Source organism: Dermacentor silvarum, chromosome 2 (genome assembly GCF_013339745.2).
Source record: "Dermacentor silvarum isolate Dsil-2018 chromosome 2, BIME_Dsil_1.4, whole genome shotgun sequence".
Classification (NCBI taxonomy): domain Eukaryota; kingdom Metazoa; phylum Arthropoda; class Arachnida; order Ixodida; family Ixodidae; genus Dermacentor; species Dermacentor silvarum.
In genome coordinates, this window is record NC_051155.1 from 179645821 (window position 1) to 179659617 (window position 13797).

The window sequence follows — 13797 nt, forward strand, 5'->3', positions numbered from 1 at the left end:
ACAGTGCATGCATCAAAGACATGACATCACCTACCAAAAACGCTGACTTTTGGCCTGCCGTTGGCAGAGTTAAAGCTAAAACAGCAGCTTACAATGAATGGATACCATATCTACTTTGATTCTAATACACACTTTTTTCCAAGTGCTCCTAAACTTGCCTGTGCATTACAGTCGGCCACAAAACTGAAACTGCATTTGCTGCATTGGCAACAAGCAACAACCTAATGTCAGAGCCAGTGTCATTGTCCTTGAAAGATGGTGGCAGAATAAGTTTTCGTGTAGGATGGCGGCAACAATGTGTCACTTTCACGAAATATTAATTGTGAGAGCTTATTTAAAAGCCTATTTTGCATGCTAAGCTAGTGACAACAGAGGCACATGACGTGTTTTGAACACGCTAAATACTTTCATGGGTTGCAGGACGGACTGGTGAACTGGTGCATGGCTCAGCGTGCTATTGTAGCTGAGTGGTTCGAGAACTGCAGAATATCAAATTCGATGGACCAGAAGGATGGCGATATGTTGTGCGCTGTAGACACCGATTAAGAGCAGTCCAAGATTGACAATGATAAATTTTTATTGTATAATCTCTGCGGGTTTCATGTTAGTTCTAGCCAAAATCAAAGGCATGCTGAATTAGGCACACATTGTTCTGTACTATGGGCCCATAAAATGTGAGTGCACATTATTAGAATAGGATAAGTACCACCAAATGAAGCAGCGGTGTGTCTGTACATTTTGTCTGCTTCTTTATTTTTTTATTTGACCCCCTGGACAACTTGACCAATTCGTCGGTCCTGGGTAGGTTGAATTAATGATGGTCGACTGTAATGATATGTTTTATTGCATAAAAGCTACGCAGAAATAAGTGGAGGAAGCAGCACCCGGGCTCATCGCTGATAACACTAGTAGTGGATCCATTAAAATGTTTGGGCCCCTCCATAGGTACCTGCCATGGCGGGTAATCAGTTTGTGGCATTCTGCCACTCGGCACGAGGTTGTGGGTTTGACTCTTGGTTGCGGCAGCCATATTTTAGTGGGGGTGTAATGCAAAAATGTTTCTGCACTGAGATTTCAGTGCATTATAAACCCCAGCAAATGAAGAATAATTCATAGCCTTCTACTGTGGCTTTCCTCATAGCCAAGTTATGGCGTTGGCATGTCAAAAAGAAAATCTCAGACTGAGTTCTGCAGAACCTCTAGGCTATGTAGGTGACGTTTCTGGACTGTGCAAGTATCCAAATCAAATTGATACTCGAACCCTGTTTCATTTTTTTTGCTTGCGTCTCGATTGAGAGAATTGTGCTGCTGAGCCCGAGGCTGCAAGCTCGATTCCATAGCGCGGCAGCTGCATTTCAATTGAGGTGGAATGCAAGAAACGCTCATGTATTTAAGGTTTAGGTGCATGATAAAGAACCACAAGTGATCGAAATTAATCTGGAGTCCCCCCACAATGGTGTGCCTCATATCGGATTGGGCTTTTGGCAATAAAACTCTAAAAATAAATTTTTTTTAGGTTAAGAGTATTTCGGCATTGCATTTTGGGCTTTAATAAATATATACCTTCAAAAATTACCGTATTTACTCGATTGTAATGCGACCGCGATTGCAACGCGATAGGTGACTTTTCATTGCGTCCCTCAAGAAAAAATAAAACTGCGAAAGTAACACAAGGGACGACTTTTTGTTGCGTCCAGCAAAAAAAAAAAAAGAAGAAAACCACTAAAGTAAGGCGAGACCACCGGATGCATGAAAATGTCGCAGTTTCGCCCGAAAGGCGAAGCATCAATTGCGATAGCAAATTAGTAGAGAGCTATATGGAGTAAGAATAGTAATTTTATTGGCTGCGTAAACTTGGACACATTCGCTTACTAACTGAATTAACAAGCATGGTGTTAGTGCGCACAAGCAAACATGAATAGATCACACTCGATGACCGCAGACAACAACTGTCAAAACGCTGGCATGAGCAAGCGCGGCGACAGCAGCGAGCAAAGGTTTGTGTGGTCTATCGCTTCAACGGAAACTGAGCGGCGAAAGCACAGCGCATACAAAGGTCAAAGCCGTGTGGAGATTGCTTTCAAGATATGGTGCGTGCGACAGCCCGCAGCCGCGCAAAGTGCTAGTACGAGAAGCCGCACCCCCTCTCTCCCGCGCTGCCTTCCTGCTTTCCTCCTTTCATGTGGGAGATGGAGTCGCCAGTTCCCCTTGCGCGCCCAGTCGCGAAGTATGCATTTGGTGCCGCAGCTAAACATTGCCTTCTCTCGCTCCCTCCTATTCCCCCATGGCCTTTCGCGTGATGGAGACGTCGCGTTTGCTCTCCGCCGTGCGTTCTCCGCGGTGAAAGCGCGCGTCCCTCGTGCGCTTTCACTTGCACATTTCACTTGTTGATTAGAACTGGGTGCATCATTGCACTTCTTAGACAACTTGAATTTTGGTATTCGATTGTAACGTGAGGATCGACTTCAGGTAGCGAAAATTTGGAAAAAATCTTGCGTTACATTCTTGGAATACGGTATGCATTCCAGTCACCTAGGTATGAATACTTGTGCCACTGCGACGTGTGCTACATGGTTTCTTGGCTCCTGCCTTAGTATCATGGCTTGTCCTCTTGTCTGAATACGAGGCGCAAAGTTCTGCGTATTGCTTCAAAGAGTCTCTCGCGAAGCCTCGCTCAGAAAAGCAACATGAAATCGCAGCCACTGTCATATTTACCATTTGCATTTGGGTTTTCAATGTTTAGTGTTGTATTCGTGCACAGTATTGATCCTCTAAATGTTTCAGTATATATTCCGTTGTGTATTCTGCTGTTGTAGCCCTACCCCTTTTTGTTCAATGTGTGTCACTACTTGCAGGTCCCAGCCATTCATCTGAGCCATCTCCAGTGGTACTTTGCGTCGCAAACTTTCCCCCTGAAACAAAAATGGCAAGTATGCTTGGATTACATTTTTTAGAATCTGGCAGCATGGCTTGGTAGTTCAATTCATTTTTTGTTATTCATTCCGGTGCCTGCTTATGTAATGTTATGCACATGTTGTGTTCTGCTTAGGCTTCCATACTAATGTACTCATCGCCCCAAATAGTAGAATCATTCAATACTCTCCCCTCTCCCCCCTTTTTTTTCTATGTGTTAGAATGAGTTTTGATGATTTGTGCTTTTACATTAAAGAATTACCACATTGTGTAAATGTAGTAATGCTTGGCTGTAGCATTTTACTTGCAGAAATGCTGTGCACATTCTTACTAAGCCCTAGGGATGGGTGAATATTCGGTATTGCCGAATATTCGATCGAATTATTCTATATTCGTTATTCACTTTGATTTGAATTCAGATATTCCATATTATTCGGTGCTCCAGAATAGGCAGCCAAAAGCTACGGATGGCCGTTACAAAAACACATCTCGGAGGCTATGCTTTACGTCATAGCTGCCATACATCAATGATAAATCTCAAAGGCTATACGTTTTTGCATTAAAGAGCCGGAAATGCGCGACGCAACATAGCAGAAACGGCGCTAGGGTACAACCGAAACGAAGCGGCAGAGTCCGGATCGCCATATTCATCAGCGGAAATTGTACGTGAATGACAGCAACGACGGAACGCTTCGTGCCTATTTGTGCCTTTATTGCGTTTATACCGCCGCGCATAACAGCGCATTGGTTGCGGCATTTCATAGTCTCCATCCACGATTGCGTCGATAGTGGGCGTGGTTTCTTCCGCAGCGATTGGGCAAAAAATAGTTTCGTTTTGACTCAATCTGCGCGTCGGCCGCGTGCCTAAAAAAGCTGCGTAGTCGCCATCCATGATCGCGTAAATAGTGACCGCAATTTCGTCTGCAGTTGTTGCAGCGAACGATAGTTTCGTTCTGACTCGGTGCGTGCGTCGGCCATGTGCCTTAAGCACTGCAAAGTTGCCGTTCATAATCGCAGCGATAGCGGCCGCAGTTGCGTCAAAGTTGTTTCAGTTTGACTCGGTGCAAAGCTGTCGAGGAGGAAGAGCACCGGCTACATCGCGATGGTCGTGCGATCTGTTAGCGATCAGCTTACTCGGGATGTGTGCGCGGTAGTGCAAAGCGTGTCGCAAATGAAGGCGCGCGCCGCGGCCGCATCATCGGAACTCACCAATCATCGCAAACATACCATTCATTGTCTTGGCGCTCTTTGGCCACATTTGGCCCTTGCGCCACAAAACACCAAATATCATCATCATCACTGGCCGTGCTGTGAAGGAAGTCGCGAGGCCTCGATTGGCGCTGCGAGAGCCAATCAGTCACAAGATGACGAGAATTGCAGCTTCCGCACTGCTTTTGTGCAAAATAGCAAAAGGACTTGCTCATTCATTACACTAATAAAACCGTGCTGACGTAGTAAGCATTTGCTTTGTTTTCTGGATACCCTAATAATTCGGCATTTGGTTAATTCGGACATTTTTTTTCCAGTCCCGTGAAATTCGAATTAACTAGGTTTTACTGTAATATGTGATATATACTATTTGAACTATTCGATTTAAAGTTATTCGACGAAATCGCTATTCGCTTCAAACCTCAAATTCACTATTCGCCGATCTCTACGAAGCCCCATACGCAGGCAAAATTTGCATATTATAAATGTTCTTTACATTGTTCAAAAGTGCCATAATTTAAACCCGGTAGTGGTAAAAGGAGATTAATTACACATTATCTGTCTCTATCCTTTTGGCTGCATCACCGATATGGATAACATTTTGGTTATTGATGCTGCAATAAAGCTCCACTTTCCGCTTTGTTCATTTTATGTTTCTCACTACTGCCCTTTTGTGAAATTTTCTGTGAGGGGATGCATGCGGATTATTTCATTTTCTCTTGTCCTTTGATTTCTAGTTATGTATTGTGGGTTCTTGGTGTCTCACAGGAGAACAACCAGTGCGGGTTCGAGCTTAGCGAGCCACAGGGCCGCATCAGCCATCGCCTCCAGCACTGCTCGCGCGCGAGCTCAGAGGCCGCAAGGGGCTACCGAGCGACCCACGCAAAAACACAGTAAAGCCCTGAGTTGATGGAAACCGTTTACTGAATCCGTCGGCACCAGCACTGCACAAACGCCCGCGCGGTGGGGAACCAAAGGGGTCCCCACCAGGGCGAAAATACAATAACAGGCGCCTATAGCACGTCGCTGTGAGAGCACAGGCTCAAGCTGGGACATGCAGCTAGGAAAAGTCCCGGCGGCTATGCTACTTGCTCTGGCGATAACCAATGGGCCAACTCGCGACGGCACGGGCAATCTCCTTCAGCTTAGGTTTTCGGCAAGTGCGGCTCAGCGTGGTACAACCTCACGCGAGCGCTAGGCACCGCTCGGCGGCTTAGCGTCGGGAAAAAGATCAGCACAAAGTACGCGCTCCCCGCACGGGCAAAGGCACCATGCCTGAGCTCCAGTCCTAGTCACAAAGGTGTCGGCGAATGAGAGGAAAGCATGTACGTACCGTGCGCTGGTCCCGGAGATGACAGGGCCACACTCCGCTGCCAGACCCCGACACGGCTGTGTAGTGACGTGATCGCCCCGCCCTCACTGTAACCCACCGCGTGCGCAGTGCCACCGCGGGAACTGGTTATGCGCAGGCGGGGAATGAAGGCAAGGGATGGCAGAACAGGTGAAGCCCGCGCAATTGCGCCAGCGCCTCCCTCAATCCCCACAATATTAAACCTGTAGTAGCATGTCAAGCCTTGTGCTATGCTACCCCACCGTTCTGTCATTAAAATTTCTCTCACCAGCACACATGTGTTTTCACTACTGGTTGATATTACGGTTTCCTGGCAATACATTTTTGGAATGCGTAAAATATGTTCATGATAGGTGGGCTATGCAGTGTCAACTAAGTATGATGGCAGTGCATCTTCAAGAGACCATTGCCCTAGGCTAGCTATCTGGCATAATGCAGCACCAACATTCTGAGCGCATTAGCTTGCAGGACCCAGATGCAAAATAATTGTGTATCTTTTTGTTCGCTACTAGATGTCTGTCTTTACATGTGTTTGTGCAAAACAGACCTGTGCACTCAGCTTGAGTTTTCTTTCCTAAGCTTACTACTGTTGTCACATCACTGTTCTTGCTTTGTTTTACAGGCTGACATCGCAGATCTTTTCTCCAGCTGGGACCCCATTGAGGTGGTCATGGGGAGATGTGATTCATCTGGTCTAGGATCATAGTAAGTGACCATGTGCAGCAATGTTAAGAGACCCCGTAGATAAATGCTATATGTCAAAAACTGAAGGCAAAGGCACTGGCCCCCCAGCTGCATGTGGTTTCTAATGGCCCGTACTAAATCGCTGCGGTGGCTCAGTGGCTGTGGCGTTCTGTTGCTGAGCGTGAGGTCAAGGGTTCGATTCGTGGCCTCAGCTGCAGCATTCCAAGGGGGAGTAAAATGGAAACACGCTCGTGTACTTAAGATGTAAGTACATGTTAAAGAACCATAGGTGGTTGAAATTGGCCCAGAGACCCTCCCCGCCATGGTGTCCCTCAGATGCATTGCTTTGGGATATTAACCGCTGTATTCAGAAATGCACGTTACCATGAAGCACATGCTTGACTTGATCTTAATGATGCCTGTTGTGAACTTGCCAAAGAAAACGCATTGAGCGTCCTGGGCATGTTCACGCCAGGCGTCATTTATATCAAGTTAAGCATGGGCTTCAAGTTAAGATGCATTTCTGAATACGGGGGTAAGCTCCATAATTTGATTATGAATTGCCTTTATCGAATGTTGCGTGCGCTTGTGTTGCATCAGGTAGTTGACTGCTGCAGCTGTTGATGTCTGTAATTGCACTCTTTTGATGGCTGTCATCAGATGTGGATACAATGAAGCTTGCTTATGACAAACTTAGGCACAGCAGGTCATTAGGGTGGTGCGGACATATGAATATTCAAATAAACTGGCATGAATTCATTTTGTCTTACAGTTCACACGCCTACGTGACGGTGGCAGACAGAGACGCTGCAGAGACTGCTGCGCTGAATCTGAATGACACCTACTTCAACGGCCGGATAATTGTAGTTGTCCCACTGCCTCACAATTGTGAGTGGTTGATTGTCTTGTGCATTCTCATTTCGTATGCAATAGCACTGAAGGCCCTATAAAGGCAAATGATAAGTCTAGGAAGGGTGATAGATAGCGATCCTCAATTTCTCTTGGCATTTGTGATTTACGTAGCCAAGAGGTTACTTACGTAGTCATCGAGAAGACGACAGTCGTCGATGATTCTTGCTCAATTTCAGTCGCCCTAGAAAACAAATATGTGTGTAATCAATGTCGGTGCTGCATGAAAATGCAGTGTTGCACAAGTGATATAAGAGGCTATGTTCTTGGCCACCCTGTCAGTGGATAAACACTGGTAAACACTGACACTGTCTGAAGAGATAGCGTCAGTGAGCTCTTCCATTTAAAACCAAGTAAACTAAGCCAAACTGCATTTTATTTTATGTTCAAATGTAAATTTCTTTTTCATTGGTTGACTATTACTGGCCACTTATAATTGGGACACACGAGACAGTATTAGCTGGTTTTCGTATTTCACCAATGGAGGTGCCAGTACTGGGCTACATTTACAGTGGTTCCTTGTTTACAGAAGCATTGTTATCTACAAAGGTGGTGCTGTAGGCATTTCAGGATACTAATTTATCACTTTAGCCTGTCTTAATGTTGGCCTTTAGACCTTACAGTAGAGAGAGTACCCAATTACATCCCTGTTGAAGACTGTCGAATAATTAGGCTTGTGTGAATATTAGGTATTCTTCCCAAGAGCTGTGTGGCAGCTGCAATCAGATTTGTGTCGACTTGCCACTAAACCGTAACTTATGTCGCGCTGCGAAGCAGTACTGGTTAGGCCTAACAGCCAAAGCAGGTGTACAGTAGCCGACCGATTTTCCGGACATCGCGGGGACTGAAAAATAGTCCAAAAAATCGAGCAGTTCAAAAAACTGAACAGTCCGAAAAACTTGCCCCCCCCCCCCCCCCCCAAGAGAAAAAATATTATGAGGCTTAGAGCGGCTTAAGAAAAATGTCGCAGTGTCGCCCAAAAGGCGGAGCATCGATTGCGATAGCAAATTAATAGACAGCGATACGAAGTAAGGATGTTAGTTTTATCGGCCGTATAAAGTTGTAATATGCGCCTACTAACTAAGCACGGTGTCACGCGCGCACAGGTTACATGAACACATCTCGTTCAATGACCGCGGGCAAATTGACCTTCGCGCTGTCTATTCTCTCGCTTCAATGCGAACGTCGAAAAAAAATGTAATAAAGAAAAACGGCGCATACGAAGCTACTGGCACTCAGCGCACGCCCTTTGTACCCATCGCAGATAGCGGGCGCACACTTCGGCCACATAGCAGATCGCTTTCAAGATACGGTGCCTGCACGGCAGCTCCTTCGGCAGCAGCCGCAAGAGCTGAATGCAACTCCCCACCGTCGCCGCCGCCTTCTCCCCGTGCCCCGCGCGCGCCTCCGGCTGCCTTCCTCTCTCGCGTGTGTGAGATTAAATTGCGGTTGCCTGCTGACCCTCGCAAGCTTTCACCCGCACGCAGCGTACGGCGCAACCGAAACTTAAAAAACAAAAACAAACAAACAAAAAAACCCCAGATTCCGCTTAAGTGATATGACGGTAGTGCCGAGCTGACCGAACAAACAAACAAACAAAAAAAGCAAGTGTCGCTTTTTGGAACGTTTTGTCGGCCAAGGAAGAGCGGGCATGGCCTCGTAGACCAGAAAAAAGTGTGCGTTTACTGATCTTGAAGGCTTTACAGGGGGGCACTGGAAGCCAAGCCAGCGGAAAATCCAACACGGCGGCCTTCAAGATCAGGTAGCGTAGCTCGGAGCGAGCGATTTAGTATGGAAAATCGAACATTGGCACCTAGATTCGTCCGAAAAATCGGTCGCGAAAATGCATTAGCTCTATGGGAATCCTGCCGGTACATCTATGAAGTCCGGAATATCCAACAAGTCCGAATCTTTGGAGTCCGAAAAATCCGTCGGCTACTGTAGTTGTGGGCGGCATACCATCGTGGCAAGTTTGCCGTTCATCAATGATTGGGCCTGAGGTCATGTGCAAGGGCTGGATTGAGGGCCGCAGAATGGCGAGCATGCCTGCCAAGTTCGTCTGTGTGCTTATTGAACGAAACGGGTTAAGCTCGCGTGTAGAAGAGCACCAAGCTTGAATTTGCGCTACACCGCATAAACTGCTGGAACTGCACAGTGAAGGTCGCACTTCCATGCAGGCGATGGACGTGACTTCAGTCAAATCGCACCACTAGTACCCAAGGAGCCTAACTCTCCTCTCCTATATTAGACACACAGCACAAACATCTTATGTAATATGTAATATGTAACAGTGGAATGTTAGGGGACTTCTCCATAGTCTGTGGATGATGGTAAAGAACTTCTTTATAAACTAAGTCCAAAAGTGGGGTGTGTTCAGGAAACACATCTAAAATCTACACAAATTTTCTTAGACACTATGCCATTTTTCAGAAAGACAGGGCTCTCGCCTCATCGAGCGTGACCATTGCCCCTTCCTACTCTTGGTATGCTTCACCGCAATACATAGCTTATGCTTCACTGCGTAACACTGCCGTATTGAGGCGAAGCTGACTTGAGGGAATCGGCATTGTGCAACGTGCCGTGCTTTTCGAGCTTCGAAGCCATAGGCGAGGATTACAAAGGTGGAGTCTGCGCCAATGCTAACAGTGGTGAATTGTTTAGATGAAAAACACTGCACTGAACAGCAAGAAGTGTAATATCGAACATCGATGTAGCTAGGCCTAGCGTTGCAGCGGTGGGGGTTACAGCTGCCAGCGGATCTTCATGCGAAATAATCAAAATGGTGGGGGTGGTGGCTTCGATTAATGCTCTTTTGGACCGGCGGTTATGACAAAATGTCCAGAAAATTGGACGGCAAAGGGTTTTCTGCATCCGAAATTTCAGAAGTTCTTTACATTGACTCTGAGTATGTGGCAGTGCCGCGAAGGCGTCCAAATTATCGGGCATGTCCGAAAAATTGGTCGTTGCCTGTATAGGGGTCATTGCTAAAAGCCATCATAATCACTCTCATTGGGGCTGCCAGAACAAAAGTCAAGCATGTTGTATTTGATGAACGGCACCACGATGTCTTCATCACCTTCAGAATCTTTAGTTTTTGCGCACGGTCGACTATACTGATCTTCAACAACGCCTTGAAGGTGCACCATTCTCTTGCATATTGTCACGGTGTTTCATATTTTATGGTGTCAATTTTACACACGCTAACAATATCACGAGCTGCCAGAATGAGCTGGAAATACGAGTCCCGCTACAACGAAATTCATGGGAGGTGCGAAAAATTTCATTGTGGCAGAACTTTGTTGACGTGAAATTGGTATGTATATACAGTGGAATCTCGATGATATGATCACGGCTAATATGAATTTTCGGATGATACGAATTTTTCGGTGGTCCCGGCTGAGCCCCATTACTTTGCAACGTGCTAGAGAACGGTTGTTACGAATCGATTTTCAACCCGCGTCGGTTGATACGAATAAACGCCGCCCCACCGACGGCCGCGAAAGAGAACAGCGCGCAGTCACGCGCTTTCTCCCTTTCTCTTTTGGTGCGGAGGCGCGGACGCGGCGCCTCCGCGGGGCCCTCTCGCCCCTCTGCCAAGACTGCGGCGCTTCCGAAACACTGCAGCACCTACTCTGCGAGTGCCCTGCCTTCTCGACGGCGCGCGCCACCCTCACTCGCATCTACCGCGCCCACGGCCTGCCCTGTTCGACCACAGAGGAAATCCTGCACCCCTCGGGCTGCACGTCAAGTCACGTGAAGCTCTTCCGTGCGCTACTGAGCTTCACTGACGACACCGGCCTTACTGACCAGGTCTAAATTGCGTGCCCGCTGCTCCTGCGCTTGCGATCTTTCTCTCCTCTCCTCTTACTCTCAACCCCCATCCCCCTTGTGCAACGCGGTTGAGGTGTCCTCTATTGAGAGACAGTTATCGCGTTGCACTTAACCCAACTTTTCACCCTTTCCACAACCATCTCCATGCGCCGGACAGCGCGGAGGCCACGACTGGGCGCGAAGAGTTTGAAGCGGTGGCGCTTTTGTTGCTTTTGTGCTTTTCCCCACAAAGGCGTGGGGAAGCGCGGCCGCCGCAGCGAGCGAAGGTTCGTGCGGTCTATCGCTTCAACGGAAACTGAGCGGCGTAAGCACAGCGCATACAAAGGTCAGAGCCGTGTGGAGATCGCTTTCAAGATACGGTGCGCGCGACAACACCGACAGCCGTCATAGGCGCGAACGCATTTGTTGGCAGAGTAGAAGCCGCTGCCGCCCCCCCTCCCTCCCTCCCTCCCTCCCGCGCTGCCTTCCCGCTTTGCTCCTTTTCACGTGGGAAATTCACGGCGCCAGTTCCGCTTGTGCCGGGTTGCAAGATACGCATTTGGTGCCGAAGCACAGCGTTGCCCCCCCTCCCTCCCTCCCTCTTATACCCCATGGCCTTTCGCGCGACGGAAGTCACGTTTTCTCTACGCTGTGCGTTCGCTCTCCGTGAAGGCGCGTGTCCCCCGCGCACTTTTACTCGCACATACGGCGCGCCGCGACGATTTTATCACCCTTGGACTGTTGCTCCACGTCTCATGCTCCTCCTCCGCATCGCCCTCGTTGATCTCCTCTCCCATTGGTGGGCGCACCTCGTTGAGAAGCGTGCTCGCTACTGCCCTTGTCGGCGAGATTTTCCCGCGGAAGCTGCATTATAACCGGTATTTCGTCTCACACGGCTGCAATGTAAGCGGTATGCGTATACATGGAGTTCTATGGGAGGGTAAACGGGAGTCGGAAAAGGCAGCGTTGTAGCCAGTTCTGCACTATAAATGGTTGCTTTATAAGTGGCCTATACTGTAAATGCTTTTTACGAGTGAGTTCACCTCCGACTCTTTAATTTAGCTAGTTTTAATTGTGTTTCGATGATACGAATTTCGGCTAATACGGAATATTTTTCGTGACCCCGTGAGATTCGTATCATCGAGATTCCACTGTACGTACGCCAAATGGCAAAGCTGCGAACGAAACTGAAACCATCCTCTGGGAAATCTTTGCGATGGCGTGGGGGCAAAGGTTGAGATGTACTGAAGGTGGTCAATAAAGTGTCAAGTTCATGAGAGAATGCATTTTGCACTGCTGTTACAGCATTTTTCGTACATTGTGGCCGATGCCTAATCCAATGTGCGTCCCCGGTCGATTGCGAAAGACTCATTTTGTGTCACATGCACTGTTGCAATGAAGCGGTTTGAATTATCACAATTTCACTGCATATTTATGACAAAGTCGGCAAGCTTGGCAAGCTTGCGCTTACTGGAAGTTTTATTTCCAGAAGTCGGTCAGCCTGGATTTTTACACTTCACGGCAAGCAAAGGCGTTACGCGAGTCTCGCAGTTCGTTAAAAGAGCCATCGCAATGTCATTGTCGTGGGTTCTGATAACTTTTCTGATGAGGTCAAAAGGATCCAATACTTTCAAAGCAGTCGCCAGAGTCAGTGTGTCTAGCGGATTGAAATTTTTCCCAGACGACGAGACGTTAGCATCTTGCTAACAACACCGGCTGCGGCGCGGTCACTCGGGCGCTATCTTGAAAGCAATCTGCGATGTGCACAAAGTGCGCGCCAGCGTGGGCCTCATCTTCAAAGCGATCTGCGATGTGGGCAAAGTGCAACTAGTGCTGGTATTTTCGTATGTGCTGTGCTTTCGACGTTTAGTTCGTGTTGATGTGAGAGATGGCACGGAGGTCAATTCGCTCGCTGCTATTGCCGAGCCTTCTCGCTCCAGCGTGTTGACACCGAGTTTCCACGGTCATCGAGCGAGATGTGTTCATGTTTACCTGCGCGTGTGACACCGTGCTCGGTAATTTAGTTAGTGAATGTTTACAAGTTTATAAGACCAATAAAACTACTATCCTTAGTTCGTATAGCTGCCTACTAATCTGCTATTGCAGTCGATGCTTCACCTTTCGGACGAAGCTGCGAGATTCTTTCCTTCCGCTTTCTGCCTCGGCAGTCATATGTGCCTTCTCCTCGAGAGAGAGAAATTTACACTTCTTCGTTGGCGTAGCCATTTCAACCGGGCACACACAACAGAAAACGGCAGCGATTGCGATGATCCCTTGCAGTCTCGCGTAGGCGCATGATGACCACGCGTGGCTATGGATTGCGGTGGCTTAAATCGTTATTTTGAATTTGATTTCGTTTGCGAAAACCTCGTTCAAGTGGACATACAATCATCACAGCTTTAGAAGGGCCTTCTAATTTGACTACTCGGCAATTCCAATTTCAATTCAGTCCCAGTTTTGTTCTTGAAAAGTTCGATGAAGTGGAAATACCGAATAAAACGCCTTCGTTATGAAGATACTTTTTTTGTAAGAACTTTATGCGCACTAGATGAGGACAGAGAAGAGGCTAAGACAGACGAGTGCTGTGCTCGTGTGTCTTAGCCTCTTCTCTGTCCTCGTCTAGTGTGCATGAAGTTCTTTCATGTCTTACCAACATGCCCAAACAGTCACCTTAGTATACTTTTTTTGTATTACTTTCTATGGGCAGCTGACGGGGAATCGGAAAATCTTCGTTGTGGCGGAAATATCGTTGTAGCGGCATTTGTTGTAGGGGGATTCGACTGTAATGCATCTGCGCAGGCATGATCATTGTGGAGGTAATTTTGCTATGTGATCTAGCAGGGGAAATGTTTGCAAGTGCAGTCTGGCCTCATTATCTTCAAGTGCGTCTCCGATCTTAAGGGGGGGTCTTAGAAAAAAAA

General features: G+C 47.5%; 1 protein-coding gene across 10 annotated transcripts in view; it reads left to right on the forward strand.

The window, feature by feature from the left end:
• Nucleotides 1–13797, forward strand: part of LOC119442224 (probable RNA-binding protein 19) — a 113501-nt gene that overhangs the window by 93003 nt on the left and 6701 nt on the right. For 9 of the 10 annotated variants that reach the window (XM_049661973.1, XM_049661976.1, XM_049661975.1 and 6 more), the window contains 3 exons: nt 2856–2926; nt 6096–6178; nt 6930–7045. In XM_049661973.1, the coding sequence (XP_049517930.1) occupies nt 2856–2926; nt 6096–6178; nt 6930–7045 (270 nt within the window). The remainder of the gene's footprint in view (nt 1–2855; nt 2927–6095; nt 6179–6929; nt 7046–13797) is intronic. The other variant, XM_049661974.1, reaches the window with a different exon arrangement.